General features: G+C 42.4%; 2 protein-coding genes across 6 annotated transcripts in view; one reads left to right on the forward strand and one right to left on the reverse strand.

The window, feature by feature from the left end:
* Window positions 1–17,795, reverse strand: part of ANLN (anillin, actin binding protein) — a 495,425-nt gene that overhangs the window by 23,786 nt on the left and 453,844 nt on the right. The window contains exons 1-4 of one of the 4 annotated variants that reach the window (XM_083407016.1): window positions 12,348–12,616; window positions 2,470–2,623; window positions 1,686–1,952; window positions 627–967 (exon numbers count right to left, since the gene is read on the reverse strand). In XM_083407016.1, the coding sequence (XP_083263142.1) occupies window positions 627–967; window positions 1,686–1,952; window positions 2,470–2,575 (714 nt within the window). In that variant the 5' untranslated portion in view covers window positions 2,576–2,623; window positions 12,348–12,616. Of the gene's footprint in view, window positions 1–626; window positions 968–1,685; window positions 1,953–2,469; window positions 3,597–8,014; window positions 8,204–12,347; window positions 12,617–17,795 lie in introns of those variants that run through there. The other 3 variants (XM_083407015.1, XM_083407014.1, XM_083407017.1) reach the window with 3 other exon arrangements.
* MATCAP2 (microtubule associated tyrosine carboxypeptidase 2) overlaps window positions 12,664–17,795 on the forward strand; it is a 32,907-nt gene continuing 27,775 nt past the window's right edge. The window contains exons 1-2 of one of the 2 annotated variants that reach the window (XM_083407086.1): window positions 12,664–13,033; window positions 14,102–14,161. In XM_083407086.1, coding sequence (XP_083263212.1) covers window positions 14,113–14,161 — 49 coding nt within the window. In that variant the 5' untranslated portion in view covers window positions 12,664–13,033; window positions 14,102–14,112. Of the gene's footprint in view, window positions 13,034–14,101; window positions 14,162–15,849; window positions 16,275–17,795 lie in introns of those variants that run through there. The other variant, XM_083407087.1, reaches the window with a different exon arrangement.

Below are 17,795 nucleotides of genomic sequence, written 5' to 3' on the forward strand. Positions count from 1 at the left end.
TTGTCACTCTCAGCTCAGAAAGACAGCAAAGATTATTTATTATCCACCTAATTTTTTAATGTTGCCAATGGATTTCCCAGATGCAGCACTAGTAATTGTGGTTTTGCTGTTCTAAATTATTCTACTAGGACAGCTAAACAAATGCTTCCATCTCCTCCACTGCTGTTTTCACTAACACAGCTAAAACAGCCATTTGCAACAGGGATCAGAACTTTACATTGTCTCTGTAATATCTTTATGTGCATTCCTTAATACCTGCCATTTACAAGAGGATCTCAATAAGTAACTACCTGGTGAAGTATGCTTAGATATGATTTTATAATTGACACTAGACTTTTCAGCCTAGTTTATCTTTTAAACGTGTTACAATTGTTCACCAATTCCCCAAAGCCTGACTCAGATTAGGATTTTGCTACATTCTGATGTCTGTTAAGGATTGCACTCTACAAACTCGTATTTCCTTTCCTGAAACTGCCACTTCTATAGCACCTTCTTAAATATGCCAGCTCCTAAACTGCTTTCAATGGGGCCAATTCTCTAGGAAGGGTTGCAAGACTACATCTTCATATTGTCAGCCTCTCCACTGTATGATAGAAATAAACATCAGATTAAATATGATCACTTACCAATATCTCAGAGTTTGCCGACTTATTCACAGATGGCTCAACAGCCCTTTGCAAACAGGATGCAGCATCCTGCTTCACACTGTCGCTATTGATTCTAGCAGATGCTCCACTAGTAGTGGACAATTTGGATAAACAAGTCGTACCAGGCTGTTCTTGTGTATTGTTTTGCCTTGCAGATGGATGACTTAGGTCATTTTCCCAGGAGCCAATTGTAGCAGCAAGGTTAGCTAAACGGCCTCTTCGACCTATTGGGGTATCAGTTGTAAGGGGAAGTTGTTTGGGTGGGGAAATGACGCATTTGTTTGATTCAATAGGAGAAATACAAGAACTTTCAGACACATCTGAAAATTAAGAATACAGAGAAACAGAGTTATGGAACTATATGACACACGACTATTAAAGCAATTCTTACTAAAAAAAATTCCAAATGAGATAAAAAATGTTCTGAAGCAAGCCAGCTTGCCCAACTACTTCTAAACATATCTATAGCCATCACTTGTGGAATATTACAAGAACCCACAGGGGAGAAAGGCTACTTTGTTCTTCTTGCGCCCCCCCCCCACCACAAGTGAGACAAAGATATTGGGAACCATGAGAGAACTCACACTTCATATTTGACCTATGTACCAGAGGATCCCATGAAACTGAATACAATAGACATAGTGCAAGTTTGTGCAACGACCAAGGATTAACCGGTGCTAAAAGTATGGGATAAACTTTCACAGTTGTCTGCATCAAGTAAGAATCGCCTTGAGGCGATCAGAATTTTTTTTTACGAGTTGGGAATGACAGCTCCTTTTCCTTTCAAGTCACTGATTCATGGTATGTGACTAGTATAGCTACTTATGGGCAGGCAAGCCAAACTAGCTTGAACCAGAAAACAACTTCTTCCCCCACCCAAGGAAAACATTTTACACATATGAAATTTAGATGTATGGATGCCTGCAATTAGGTATCTTTTTAAACACCACAATGGCATGAAGACATACTGAACTTTCCCTTGCTTATGTCTTTGCAGATTTTTTTAAGCTATACATATCATGCACAATACAGACATACCGTTATCCCAGCAGCGTCGTTGTTCAGCCAGCTTTTGCATGCGTGTTTTAACTGAAGCAACAGGAGTTTGCTCAGATTTCGCATCCTGCTCTTCAGTCTCAATGGACGGGGCAATAATCTGAGAGGTAGGAGCCATTTCAGAAGCAGCATGGTCCATTGAAGAAGAGTTAATTGGATACCTATTCTCTGAATTAGAAAGTGGAACATCCACATTGTCCGAACAACGTCTTTTGGATGGTGATGGCTTTGTACTGGCCTTTGCTGCAGCTGTTTTGGGGGAGAAAGCGGATCAGGTGGGTTGGCTTTTAGGCTAAAGCTACAATGGCAGTAAATACAACAGTCAGTTAAGAAGAAATTTAAAATTATCAGACAAGAACAAAAGTTTACCCTCCTTTTATTCCCCTCAGACAATTTCCAGTTATTACTGTCTCCTCCTCCTTTATCTTGCTTTAAAAATGATTTAATGAGTCAAACTGTCTGCTTAGAAATTCTGAATACTGTATTAAGTAGTATATAAATACTATGATACAAATGAATAAACATGTGACAGTTTTGTTTATAAAATGCCTGATATAGTTCAGCATTAATCTACATGGTATTTCTTACACTTTAGTTCCAGAATGCAGCCCCATAATTAACCAAATGAGCTTTGATATTACTTCATGTTTATTATTACTAGATATCAATGTCATTTAGCTACTAAATGAGAAGCAAGACAACTGAGCAAGTAAAGCCCTGTACACCTGAGTATAATCACACACGATCTCATGCAAGTGAAAAATACCTTCTTCGCTAGGCTGAAGCGGTTGGTTACCAGCTTCTGACAAAGGTTCTCTGCTCCTTTTCGTTTGTGTTGTAGGCCGCACTCCTGCTGTGGGCCGCCCAGCCATCTTCTTCTGCAAATTTTCCCTCCTTGCACGGGTTCGCTCTAGAAGTTTCTAAATATTACACAAAGATTATTATGGGTAAGTTGATAAGGGGACTGCACTGCTTTCAGGTTGTTAATACAATCAGTTCCTTGATGAAAGTGGGATGTCAACAAGTAGCATGTTAATTTCTGCAGCTTCCTACTAACAAAACCTTTTTTTTTCTTGGTCCAAGGAGGAGATAGGCAGTCTCAGTGCATAAACCAACTGGAATGTCTTAGTTGTGTTTTGAGTGACACCGTTGCAGGTGGCTCTTATTCACACAAAAAACCTGAGTGGACGAAGGCAAATCCCATGCTCTTAAACCCAGCTCATTATTTTATGCTGTATATCATTTCAGAATATTATTGTTTTTAATGAGTGTGTCCTGCACGTTATCCAAAATTTGGTAGAAGATTGGGTCAGAAAGAATTAAATACAGAACAAGAACAACCAGCAGGGGGAAGTATTTGCAAAATGAAGGAATTTTCCAGTTCAGGAAAGCAAGACAAGCTTGTAGGCAAGGGTTTTTTCTCAAATTACTAGGAATGTAAAAATAGTGGCTCTAACTGTTTAATGCTGGTCTACTTGCATGTTGAAGACTATCCAGATGTGAGATTAAATAGCAAATATGTTGCAATGCAATAGCTAAACAATAGCAATTTAAAGCTGGGAAGCCTGCCAGTCACATTCCATTTGGATCCATCAGCCTATTACTTCCAATTATTTTAGTCATTACACATCAAATGTCATTTATTAGGAATTTTCAACTCTATAAAACTGGCCCGAACTGCAGACCTAAGCAAAGGGAAACTCTGGCCTCTGCCGCCAACTACGGGACTAGTGTCCCAGGAAGAACATCACAGTAAGGAGAAAACCAATCTGGCCCATCCACCACCCAATTAAGAAGCATCTGCTTTCCTGCAAGAAAAGACACTCAGTTCCAACTGCCAGGGAGGGAACTGGAGGGAAGCATGCTCTGGACCTATCCATCAGCTAATGGCTGCTACAGTATGCATTTTTGGGGAGGGAGAGGGTTTGTATTCATGTAAGCTGTTGCTTGTAAGCTGTCTTGAAGATGATTTGATTGAAAGATGTGGTATAAATCTTTAGAACAAAAATGCAGCTTTCTAGACCTTCAGCAACCTTATCCTCAGGACAGTTGTCAATACAATTCAATTATCAATCAGAATCACTTGAAACCTACATAAATAAAAGTAGCACTCAAAAATTCTCGTTTCTTTATTTCCTCAGAAGTCCCAGAAGCTAGATGCAGTTATTGAAAGAGCCCCCATTTTCTTATTTGGGGTATACTGGGTGCATTAATATGTGCCCCTGGCTGACTAACGATCATAACAAAACACATGTCTCTGTGGCTTGTGGAGCCCAAACTGCTGGGAGCTGAATATCTAAAATCAGCAGGCTAGAACCCTAGAAGCAGTGGCATTATTTGGTCTAAATGACTAGACACTTCATGTAGAAGTAGGCCAACACGTTGAGCGCAGAACCACTGGCAGAGGAACGGGGGGAGCGCCACCATTGGGGAGGGGGGGTGCCATCACGGCCACGCCCCCGCCGGCAGCATGCCCCCATCTGCTCTCCGTCCCCGGTGCCAGAGCTTGCAGCTTCACCACTGCGTAGAACTGAAGACAGAATATGATGCAGAAATGCTCCCTTTTTGCTTCCCTTCCATTCAAAGTTTGTCCATGGTGATACGTGCAAGGGCACAACTTTCTCCATCTCTTTTCTACCACCAGACCTCCACCCCGGAACACACTCATCCTGCTGCTGAATTGGGACACAAGGCATCAGAAAAGCAGCATAAAGGATATATCTTTGCACGCACCCATACCGATTCTCAGCTAATCTGGAGAACTGTACAGATATACATGAACATAGGAACCTGCTGGATCAGGCCAATGGCCCATCTCAGTGGCGTAGCGTGGGGGGTGCAGGGGGGGGCCGGCCGCACCGGGCGCAACATCTGGGGGGGGGGGCGCGCTCGCACTCGCAGCTCTCTGCCCCTACCTGGCTCACTCACTCTCTCTCACTGCAGTGCTTGCTGTGCGAATCCGATCCGAGCCGCCGGGTCACCGCCCACTGTGGAGGGGAGGGTGCCAGGCGTGCGGTGCGGTGCGGAGAGAGCGCGAGGGACTATCTGGGGGAGGGACAGTGCAGCAGGGGGGGGGGGCGCAAATTACTTGCCTTGCCCCGGGTTAGGGGGCGCAAATTACTTGCCTTGCCCCGGGTGCTGACAACCCACGCTACGCCACTGGCCCATCTTGTCCAGCATCCTGTTCTCGCAGTGCGAAACGCCTGTGTGAAACTTGCAAGCAGGATTCAAATAAAAGAACACTCTCCCCTCCTGTAGTTTCCAGCAACTGGTATTCCGAAACATTACTGCCCCCAGCTGTAGAGAATAGCCATCATAGGAACTATCCACAAATGTGCATTATTAACAAACTCTAAATGAGACCTATAAACAAGTGGAATGCATCAACGGTACTATATATGCAAGCATGAACTCAAGTCATAGTGTGCAGACTGCTTTACAATCCTTACCAAATCCATATGAAAAAAGGCCATTATTGCCATATTACAAGGAGGAACATATATTATTAGTTACTGGGCATCCGGAGCAGAGCTTGAAAAAATTCAAGGTCAAAAGCATTCATTTGAAAACTGCTGACACTGCAATATTAAGAGTTAAATATAATATGCAAACCAAGCTATGAGAATTCAGGCCAAGTAGATAGAAGCAATACTGGACTTCAGTGTAGATTATGATGATGCCCAAGGCAAAGGAAGCAAGAAGAATATGAAACCCAACTATTATCAATTCAAAAATTAAAAATGCACGTTTCTATCTTCTAATGCAGTATTCCCATCTCCGTAAGCCGGTTCTTGAATTTGACTTTAATAGTTTACTGCTAATTAAAAACAATATTTAGTTATTATTCCAAAATGTGTTCAAGAACGTAGAGCTTACAAATGTGTAAAGTATTCTGCTTTACTTCTCTACATTAATACAAAAGTGTAAAGAAAGACATGGTGCTTGCAGAAATCAAGATACTTTTTCCATGTGTTTGGAGTTGTTTTCCTTCACATCACAGAACTCCACAGAGAAAAGCATAAGGTTTCCTTGTGTTAATAAAAGCTTGCCTGTCAAAGCAATCTGCCTTTTCCATTGTACTGGAAGGAGAGCTTTTGGCAGAAGACTGGCATGGTTATTAAAAATAAGATGAAGTTGTAAAACTGGTGAAATTTCCTTTTCAAGTTCCAGATGCTTTAAAGATTAGCACAGCATCCAATACTGCAAACAATTTTAAATCAACAATTCAAATCAGGTTTGATTGCTCTGAACTCAAAAAGAAGTACAACTGCATCTCTAAGAAGGGTGTGGATCGGCTGGAAGATTTCCAGCACATAGCACACTGAAGTTGTTTAATAAACAGAACTTGAAAAGGGATCTCTTCAGAACTAGTCTCATCAAGTCATTCACTTCCAATTAAGGAGAAGAAGTGAATGTTTGAATGCAGCATCAGAAGCAAGAAGATAACCGTCGATTCTGACACACCCCTCATTGTGTAAGCTGAAAGACCGCTTAAATATAATTTAAATTCAGTTAGCACAGAGCTGCTGAGGGCACCTTGAGAGTGCTCCACATATTTACTCAGAGTTAAGTTGTGCTGTGTTCTGTTGGCCTTACTTTCAGAAGGACTGCAGCTTTGAAGTAGTAAAGAACACAAGGAATTTGTGCAAGTTTCAAATTTCTTAAGTGGTTTTCTTACAATTCAGACTTTATTTCAGAGGTTTTGACATTTTAGAGATCTGTCAATCCTATGCACAACTTTCTTGAAGTATATCCCACAAAGCTCCATGGGACTTATTTTAGAGTAAACACAGTATTGCACTATAAAGATCCGTTTCAAATTAAAGACAACATAATGCTTCAGTACCTTCCTTTCTGTTTAAGAGCCTGTGGACAGAGACAGTCTTACCTTTGTTTATTCAGCACTTAGTATACTTTGGGCACTTTTAAGTGGCAAAGAGTAATTTTCATGCTCTGCATGCAGACACTAATATTTCATTCCACATTTGAATGTGACACGTTTAAAGGTCAACAGGTTTTTTTTATATCACCATAAAAATACAGAAATGTATTTTTACATGACACCTAGAAGATTAGCGTTTTTAAAAAAATAAGCATTAAAAATAGGCTGTGCTTGATTATATAGTTCCAGAATCTCATCGACTTCCCACATGTTTAAGTTACTTTTAGAAGCATTTAAATGAACTCTTGGAATAATTCAGGAAAAAGTGAGTGACATCGTTTGCTTCTGTATCCCTGCAGTCATTCTGACGAGCGCAAAAGAACAGCTATTTGGAAATGCCACACCCCATAGTCTCATTTCCCTCCTCTGAGTCACGGCAAGAGAAAAGAGGCAGTTTGGAAAGAAAGTAAGTGGAAAATCAACGTGCTTGGAGTTAGCTATTTGAATTATGTTGGTTTGCCCTTTTCCTTTACTGGCTTTTGTATTAGGACCCGGAGCAAAGAATACGGCCAGGGATTCAAACAAACATACCAAGAGCTCCAGGTCCCCAGGAGATCCTCAAACCCTCTAAGCCAGATCACTGACTAAGCGCCACTTTCTGCAGGGTCGACTTTCAGTTTTACAACTGGGATTCGTTTCAAAAGCATTACTTTGTCTTTAACCGAGGGGGACATATATCGTGTCCCAAAAGCCCCCCGCGCCCCAGGCCAGGCAGAGAACGGCAAAAGGCACACAGATTTGGCATTAAAACCAATAAAACATTCCGGGGGCGGAGAGGTCTAACTAAGGGGCGGAGAGAGAAACCCAATTGAGCGAAAGGGGGCTTGCAAGCCCAGAAAGGCAGCCTCGTTGGCTAGGTTTACTCAGAGGTGCTGCCACGACGCCAATGCTATTACTCTCGAGTAGGGACGCATCGCAGGCCAAGGAAGGGCCGCCAGGACGAAGTCCACTTACATTCATTATTATTTACTACATTTGTTACTCGCTGTATATATTATATGTCATTATAATTTCTACACCACCCTTCAGGATGAAATCCGCTTTCCGACATTTAATTTGGTTTATTAAATCTGTTAATCACCTGATGATGATGATGGACTGACTTTCTATTCCGCCCTCCATCCGAGGATCGCAGGGCAACCCGAAGCGACTTAAAGGCAACCCCCCCCAAATCCCCCCCACCCAAAAAAAACCCCACCTGGGCCCAATTAAAGCCAATCGGGAGGGAGAGGAATGCCTTGCCCGCCTCCTGCCCTCTTCTCCCAGGGAGTTAAAAGCCCCCTCGGCAAAGCTGAGGCGCCCAGAGAGAGGGGACGAGGCGCCCCGCTTCCCTCCCGCCCCCCGGGCTCCCTCAGCGGGCGCCGCTCACCTCAGTGAAGGGGTCCATCTCCGCCACCGAACTCCCTCGCCTCGTCTGGCTCCCGAAACAGCCTCACCCTTTTGAGCCTCCGCGGCGGCAAACCGCCGTCCAATTTTGAATTTCAGCGCCTGCCACAGCCGGGGCGCGCACCGCGCATGCGCCGGCTCCGCCCTGCCCGAAATACGCCGAAGGTTAAAACTCTCAAGGGACGGTGGGCGGAGGGAGCGGCACTTCCCCGAGAACGCATGCGCATTCCCGCCTCCCCGCCATTCCGAATAAAACAGCGCGCGCCGCCTGAAGGGAGAGGGTGGGTGAAGAGGATGACGGACGGGAGCGTTAGCCATTCAGGCGAAGCTGGTTTTACGACTTCGTCGCAGGCCTGGCGCTGTTGGACTCCAACTCCCATCAGCCCCAGTGAGCGTGGCCAATGGTCAGGGGTGATGGGAGCCGTAGTTCAAAAGGCCTTGAAAGCTTCGCAAGCCTAGGTTTAGAAACTGAGATTTAAGGTGGTTGATTTTCTAACGAAGCGCGTTTCCCTCCAAGAGGGAGAGGCACAGTCCAAGCCTAAACCTGTTTACTTGGGACTAAATCCCACATTATTTAAATTTGTCTACCGCCCTGCGTCTACACCCCTCAGGACGGTTCACAACATAAAATCATATGGCACACTGATGTCTCACAACAAATGAAACTGATCTGTAGAAAACACAACTTGGAAAAAGAGACGAGGCACGTGTTTTTGTAAACTAATAAATCTTTAATAATTAAAAAAACCAAACCCACCACATGAAATAACAATATAAAAACGCAAGATAAGTCATCAAAATAAAAAAGAACAACCCCATAATTCCCCCCCCTGACACATTTTAAAGGGCATTGCATGTCAGTCAGGCCTGTTTAAAAGAGGATCATTTTTGCCTGTTGGGAACTCTAGCTCTGTGAGGGGAAATAGTCGCCACCTAACGACTCTCAGCACCCTTAACAAACTGAAATTCCCAGGATCTTTTGGGTGCAAATGGGGCGGGTGATGCTTGAGGAAACCACAGTCCAAATTATACCCTTCAAGACAGATTGTAACTGCAGAAACCTCCATGGTTTCTCTGACAGTGCAACCCCCCATACCTCCGATTTCTGTGCTTGAAGCCATCAGAGAAATCTGAATATAGGACAAAGAAAGAAAAAGAAAAAAGAAAGGAGAGAGAAATGCCAGGGTTAATCAACCTTATGAGAATATATTAAACAGTTGCTTATCATCACAGTTCCTAAGGTAAGCGGTAAAGATTGCTGCCTCCCATCTCTTGCATTATTTAAAAAAAATGAAATGTCCATCATTTTCTGTTTTTTCTTCAGGTACAAAAATATAACATAAGCACAATATCTATAACACAAGCTATTCTGCTAGGAATAGCTAGCTGTGGGACCAGGTATTATGTTCAATGTTACTCAGCTATTTCCCTTGGAAATAATGTTTTGCCCAAAACCCGACGTCCAATTCACTCGAAAGCGGCGTCAAACACCAGCAAATTTCCCCCTGCAACGTTTGGCGGTGGAAACCCTGCATTTCACAGTAGGCAATAAAATGAGCCCTCAGTGCCCTAACCCACTGCGGTCCTTTTAAAGAGGTCTGAACGAGGCTTACTTCTGCTGGACTCTGTTTTGCTGAGGGCAAAAGAAATGTGCTCTGCACCAGCGACGTTATCTTTTCAACATGCAATGAGGCAAGAATACATACATCTTTTCTCTACACTACAGTATTGTACGTGAGATCCATAGCCATTTTACAAAGATCTCTGTACAGTCGTACCTTGGAAGTCAACAGAATCTGTTCCGGAAGTCTGTTCGACTTCCAAAGCATACGAAACCAAAGTGCGGCTTCTGACTGGTTGCAGGAAGCCACGAAAGCCTTGTTGGACGTTCGGATTCCAAAAGAACGGTCGAAAACCGGAACAGTCATGTCTGGGTTTCGATCGTTCGGGAGCAAAAACATTCGAGAACTAGGCTGTTTGAAGGCACAGTTGTATTGAATCTCTATTGATTTACCATTCATTAAATAAAAGGCCAGTGCAGCGGGAGACAAAAAACTACTTGCTGAGGTATACAATTTTGCTTTCCATTCTTTGTCATCCAACAAAATATATTTTGCTGACTTTACTTGGCATGCTTTCATGGTTCAACCAGAAACAATATAGTGCCATTTCTAGGACAGCATTGCACATCTGTTTTCCTCCCCTTTAATCAAATTATGATGATTTATATATCTAAATATGCATTCATAGAGCTTTGCCAGCGTAGGTCACACAGATTAATCATGGGAATGTGCCTTTCAGTTCTATAACGGTCTACTCTCACAATCAGTTCAGTGTCTGAATGGCTCCACTTGACCTTGGCTCTCCAATGCAGTGGAGTCATTCAGGGATCTGAAGCTGCCAGAAAGCATTCTTTATATAATCTTGGGGATGGTGGAGGTGGGAGGCATCAATGCAATCACTTGATCCGGAGTGCATACATTTTGGAAGAGGTCATGTTTCATGTTGTGCATATTAACATGTTCCACAAGGAGGAAACATAAGAAGAGCCGCTATGTGCAAACAATGCGGACAATTGTTTCTGTGAAGCGACAGGAGCAAGGTCCCCCCTCTTCCTGCTACTGGGGCATCTCCCTGCTAATAAAATAACAGAACAAGAGCCGGGGGAGAGCAGTGTGCACTTGATTGTCTGCTTCATGACGGACATTTCCTCACATCCCATTCAAGTCAGAGTAGTGGGAAAAAATCAGCAAGGCTGAATTTCAAGCTGTCAGTTTTGTGCGCACACTCACACATGCATATAGAAAGTGAGAAGGAGATTTATTTTAAGTGTTCTTGAATGCAGCACTTTTTGGAGAGGGGTGAACTTATTTATTATTTATTTAGAATGCCTGTGTGCTATTTTATGACCCCAAGAGGCTCTCAAAATGTCTTGCAAAAGATTACAAATAGAGACTCTTGAGAGTCCCATGGACTGCAAGAAGATCAAACCTATCCATTCTTAAGGAAATCAGCCTTGAGTGCTCACTAGAAGGACAGATCCTGAAGCTGAGGCTCCAATACTTTGGCCACATCCTGAGAAGAGAAGGCTCCCTAGAAAAGACCCTGATGTTGGGAAAGATGGAGGGCACAAGGAGAAGGGGAGGACAGAGGACGAGATGGTTGGATAGTGTTCTCGAAGCTACCAGCATGAGTTTGACCAGACTGTGGGAGGCAGTGGAAGACAGAAGTGCCTGGCGTGCTTTGGTCCATGGGGTCACAAAGAGTCGGACACGACTAAACGACTAAACAACACAAAATTAATTCTTTACACACACTTTTTAATGGGCTGTGTGAACAGTCATATTGATATGTGAACATGAGCCATTCGCTCCCACTAAAAAACAGGTGTGCTATTATTTTAATGCTTAAATAAAGTTCCATAAACTATCAAAGGCATGGGGAAGTGTTGATCATTGCAGGAGTGCCTCCGCAGATGGAAAGACAATCACCTCAATGTATATATGCAGTATGCACATGTCTCTTTCGGAAGTGATGGTCATACTTAGTTTGCAGGGTTCTGCTTGAAGCTCTACGAAAGCTTGCAAAGGCATTCTGATCGAAGAGACCATCAGGACAGAAATAATTAATGTATGTACAATGGGCAAGGATAGCTCTACAATGTCGCTTTCAAGTCTGAGAAAAGCTATCAGCTGCACACAGTCTAGGTTTACATAAAAGCCTTGTGACGTGGCTCTATTCTCCCAGCAACCAGGGTGAGTAAAATGCAGGTCATGAGATATTGTAAGTCGCATGACACAGTCTCTCTGGCATTTAGAAAATCCTAGCTTTCAAAGTGTACCCAGCTTTCAAAGAGAAAGGTCTGAAAATTTGTGAGTGTATGTATAAACTACCCTGCTATACAAAGGTAATGCAGTATTTACATTCATAGTTCTGCCCACCTTTGTTTCTTCCTCCATTCAATTCAGATATAAATATTCTTTATGAACATGGAAGGTAAACTCCATCTTTGTTTCACCTGTTTCTGAATTTTTCATATTTGTACACATATACATAAAGAAATCTGTAAACAAGCACTTTAGTAATTATGCACTAATGATAACATAACAGTTGTATGAAAACTTAAGTTGGCATAGCTTTGCCCATTAATATATGGTGGCGAAAGCTATCCTTTTCAACTTTTGCATATTCTTCTACAAAAGTTACTGAGCCCCTGTAAGAGAGTAGGGAAAGTGGCAATTATATCAGAAGTTTGTCTTGTGTGTCGCTGCAAAAGGCAGGGGAGAAAAGACATTGCAATCCTTCTCTTTACTTACATTCTTCAACGGCCTTTTTAAATACAGTGGTTCACATCTCAAACTTTAAATATAGCCTGGGTTTTCGTTGGCCAGGTTTAGAATTCGCCAAGACGGGAGAGAATTCAAAGACATGCTTGGTTAATTTCTTCTGTGTTAGTTTGTTTCTCTTAGAATCTATTTGCCAAACACATTCCAGTGTTTTCAGTAGTGTTGGTTTAGTAAGGCTATTTGGCAGTTTTTTAAAAAAGGAGAATTATTGTGACTCAAGTGATAGGATGTGGTAGGATGAAGTCACAATATGACATCATAGAAGCTTCAACGCAGTGTTCTAGAAAGGCAGGTAGAGAGAGTGTCAGTTAAGATACATGGTCAGAAACTAGCCAGCCGGTCACAGTTTAGAAGACCTTCAAGTCAACCGGTAGAGAAATAATGAGGACTTTGAGCCTGTTCCCAAAAATGGCTATCCTAGGTCTGGTTTAATATTTCAGTAAATGCAAAATAAACACAAAGGAGGAACTCGAGAAGAAGAAAAAGAATTTGTATTCAAAATAAAAGTTTTAAATACAAGGTTTGCTAATTTAACAGGTAAAAAAGCAGAGAGGAATGGAATGTATCTCTGCAATTCTGGACTTCATGTATTCCAGAAAATACTGCTCCTGCAAGAGTGTTATATTAATTTGGTGAACTAGCCTTATTGTGCTCAGGTAAGTAAAATTTCGCCCTAGCATCTGTAGCAAATATTGTTCCTAGAGACAAAGACTCTGTTGTAAGATGGGGATGAGGTTTTATCGCTGCATTTCTATGTTTGTCTACCAAGAAGTAAGTTCCACTGAATTCAATGGGGCTTACTCTCTTAACAGATTGCTAAAGCAAAAGGAGGAGGACATACAATGCCATCAAAAGAAAGGAAAATGAAAATTAGGAACAATAATTATTAGGAGGAATGGAAAGCTAGCTTTAGGCTCAGAAAATCAGGAATGCTATTTTATTTAGATGTTAACAGTAACTATTACAAGACTATTTAAAATGTACATTTGGGTAGAGAAAGGAGGCAGGTTTCCTCATATTTATCAGAATGAGATTTAGCACAAATGAACATTTCCTTATAAGGTTTGTAGCACTGAAACTAACTGCCGAATAGAGGTGATAAATGTTCAAACTATTTTAAGATCAAGACACCCTCCAGAAACTTACATGAGCCAAATAAACACTACTGGATCTGACCCAGTAATAACAAGGGGTTGCGAGGGTAGACTACTGGGAGGCAACTTCACGGTGAAAATAATTTTATATATTTATTTGATTGAACATTTGTTAACAAGTGGCTGAACTATTTTAACTACGTACAGTGAGAGCAAATTTTGTGATACAGCTGAACACATCAATATACGTCTCCCACTTCTAAAAATGAAGGGATCTGTTCCTTTCTTAGGCTATTAATTGTAACATTCTGGCTCAGTTCTCAACATCTGAACAATGCCACAGGTTGTATTGCGTCTTTTTGTTCTTATGATTGCCTGAAGAGATAACAGAAATTCTTTTAGAAGTACATATGAAACCAAAGGTGATAAATAAAGCATGTGCTAATTAATCATCTATGGGTTCTCATATTACACCAATAGCACAACCCTATGAATGTCTGCCTACTGGGGGGGGGGGGGATATCCTGCTGAGTTCAGTGAGACTTCCCCTTGGAACATGCGTATAGAATTGCAACCTAAACTATTTTCCAAACACAGCCAAATGACACCTGGTCTTCTCGTTCTGTTTAGGTGCTTTATCCATGTCTTGGAGATTTCCAAAGTGCAAAGCTACTTCTAGAAAGAAACAAGGTACCTACCATAGAGTGATGACATAGCACACTTTAGGACCAGGATTGCAAAGGAATATAATGTTCATAAGACCATCATTACGTGGAATGAGTGCCAGTATATATTTAAAACAATTGGTTCAGAAGATTCATGGATCTCACTTAAAATAGGGTCAGGTATACACAGTGCTTTTTTCCCCAGCCAGAGCGCTGTTCTGGCACCTTTCAGATGGAGGCCTTTGAGGGTTGGTGCTCCCCCCATCCGCTTCTTGCCTTTACGTACTTCGGAGAAGCCCAAAATGAAAATTAAAACTTTATTTTTCACCTTAAGGAAACCAAGATAAGATGCATATTGGTAGCGCTCTGAAGAGCTGCTAATCTGGCAACTGACATTAGGTTTACATACATATTTACCAGGCATGCATGGAAAAGGTTTCTTCCAGTGTACAGAAATGCTACTCTGAAGGCTACGATCCATTTCAACTTTGAGTTCAGTGTTGAAAAACGGAAGCTGCTTAGCATGTACGAGCATAGGCATAGCCAGGTGAGTGCTAAATCAAGCAAATTAAAAAAAAAAACAACTTAACTAACTGACCAATTGTGCCACAGATAACTTGGTTCTGCCCCCCCTAACATAATGCCTGCCCCCCCCATAAATCCTGGCTACGCCCATGTGTGTGAGTCTATATTTTTTAGATCTATGATTGCACCTAGCTCCTAGCCACAATAGGTCACAATATGGGGCAGGGCCATTTCATATTTCCTTTTATTCAATCCATTTCCCATGTAGCAACGGCGGGCTTTAAGCTTTCTGGGCAGGCCTCTACCTTTGCACGTGTGTGTTTGCACGAGGGCCCTTCCAAGCTGCCCTGAATCTAAGAGGACAAGGGAGGCAGGGGCACATTTATTTGAGCTGCACCAGAACCAGGGGGCAGCAACATCTGTTCAGGGCTGCCCTGAGTCACCTGGCGACTTACTGCAACAACTTCATGGTGAGTTTCGGCATATAATTTCATTGCAAAAAAAAGGCACTGGGTATACAGATAATGGCATCTAGGGAAAGGATGCCTTGAGTCATTTTGAATCGTGATTTTTGCAGAATGGTAAGCTAAACTTTGGCATACTGGGCCCATGCCAAACTTCCGGCTCTCAGAAAAGAGCTCCCAGTTGCCTGGTGCTCCCCAGTCTTTTTCGAACTAGAGGACATATCTTGGCAACAGCTCATGGTTAGTGAGGAGGGAGCTGAACCACAAGCTAAGCCAGACATTGACTTAGATCAGCACAGTGCAGGAATAATAAAAAAAGACTGGGAAAGGAGCTTTTGGATTTTGAGACAACTACAGATACTGCGCCACACCCCTGGAATTCCAGTTATTGAATTGTAGCAATCTTGATTATTTCCTTGCTGCTGTCTGCTTTATTTATATGCTACTGTGTTCGCAAGGCACTGGTGTTTTTTTATTTTATGGCAACCGTGATTATTGTGAGCCGCTTTGAACTTTGTCGTTGGAGAAGCGGGATACAAGCCAGATCAAACTCCCTTTTGCTTCCCCATCTTTTGCAGAGCCTAGGTTCGCTCCTACAGGTTCCCACCTTCCCAGACTACAAGCCCCAAGATGCTCCCAGGCGCGCCTCGGCGCGTTGCATCTTTGGGAAGCGCCGTCTCCGTGGAGATGCCTGCACTGCGCATCCATTGCGCATCTGCAAACTCACGTCGCTTCTTTCCCCCCCGCTTTATAAGGTTGTGTGCAATATGTTTAGGCGGAAATGGGAGCGGGTGTCCTAGCAACAGACAGCGCCTCTCTCTAGCTGGAGCCTGCGAAGTCTCGTTATAAAGCAGTAGCGGCAAGAGGGAGCAGGATGGCGGTCGGTGCTGGTTCGCCATGGTGAAGGCAGCGGGGATGCACGGTGCGCAAAAGGCGCGGGCATCCTTTTTTCGGTTTGCGCTTTATCCCGCGGCTTCAGGATTTGCATTAAGCCAGTGCATCTAAGCGGAAGGGCTCGCTCGTGTGTGTCTGGCTGTGCATGCAGGAAGAGGCAGGAAGGACTTTTGGGTGCAAAGGGGCTCGGTTTGGGTGGCTGGGGAGACCCGAAGTGCTCGAGGCGAAGGATGCTTGAATCCATCCGTGTCACTGGTGAGTAATCACGCTCATTTCTTTCCTTTAACCCATGCGGTCCTTGCAGCTGCTGACAATCTTCCACCGCAGCAAGGCAGGGTCTGTGTGCGCCCAGGATTTGCAGCCACGGAAAATGGAACTTGCATCCAATCAGAGATAGCATTCTGCACGAGAGTACTTAAAACACGAGGGTTGTCGCTTTAATGTGATGTAGCAAACACACTTGGCCGTGGTTAAAATAAGAGTTTCTGTTTACAACAGAATAAATATACCCCCCTTGAACAAAGAACCAAATGCATAGGCTATGGAGTAAGATGACTTTTTGGGCAACTGATCTTTCGGTTTTGAGCATGGCCTGCCCTTCTGGAAGGAGATGCCATGATGAAAAATTGCTACTCATGTTTTTCAAGACTGCAATAAGGATTTCAGTTTTCCTATAAATATTTATGTACATTCATTTCACCATTTTTCTAGCTTGGGTCTCCCAAAGTAAGTTTTGTGTGTGTATGTGTGTAAGTATCAAATGAAGTGTAAAATGACTTTATTTTCTGACCATTAAAATCAATAGTAGTACTCTCATAGAATCATACAGAACTCTGTGGTGGGAGAAACTACATTTTATGGAGTTTCTTGAATGCTGATGGTTCTTACCATTCACTTTGGCATGCTATGTCTGTCCCTCATTTGCAATACTGAAAGGAAAATTGATAAATGAAATGAAAAGTTCAGTAATATTGCAGATACTTTGCCTCTGAATCACACTTTTGTCTTCACCACTTTATCAGGAGACTACTCAAAATGTAAAGGATGAAAAAACACAGCACAGACAGAGACTGCTAGTTAATTTTAAAAAATGCAAGCCGTAATGCTCTTCTACAGAAAAGATGGTTGCTTGAGTAATTATTATAGAGCAATACTGTAATTGTATAAACCACAGCGGCATAGAAACTACAATCTAATAATATAGCTACAATAATTTGTATTTATTTATGATAACATGAAAATTATACACTTCTAGTGTTGTTGCTTATAGATAGATAGATAGATAGATAGATAGCTTCCCAAAGACTTCTTTCCAAAGCCATTTTGATGTTGGAAAAGCCTGCTCGAACAGGGACAGATGTAATAAGTTAATAGCCCACTTTGACAGGATGTCATTATGACAATTTCAATAATTCCTGAAGTGATTACATGTACAGGGCGGCTTTGGGTTGGTAGTGTTACAAAAGCATAACAGTGTTGGAGATGCCAGGGATCTTAAATGGGGCTGATAAATACCAGAGATTCAAGGGGACAGATAACTCTAGACTATATTTAATTCAAAATTAATTTTGTCTGTGTCACAAATAATTACTTATTTTAGCCTAATCTGCTGCAGCCCTCAGATTTCTAGCCCTCATAATTTTGACAGCTTTGAGATATTTTTTATTTCAAAATCCAGTTTTCAAGGGGCCTTACGCCTTCCATCCCTCTTCCCCTATGTGGGGAACTGTACCTGAACCTTGCTTACCTTTGATCTCCTGTCGCAACAAACACTTC

Source organism: Podarcis tiliguerta (assembly GCF_965153285.1).
Source record: "Podarcis tiliguerta genome assembly, chromosome: 12".
Taxonomy (NCBI): Eukaryota; Metazoa; Chordata; class Lepidosauria; order Squamata; family Lacertidae; genus Podarcis; species Podarcis tiliguerta.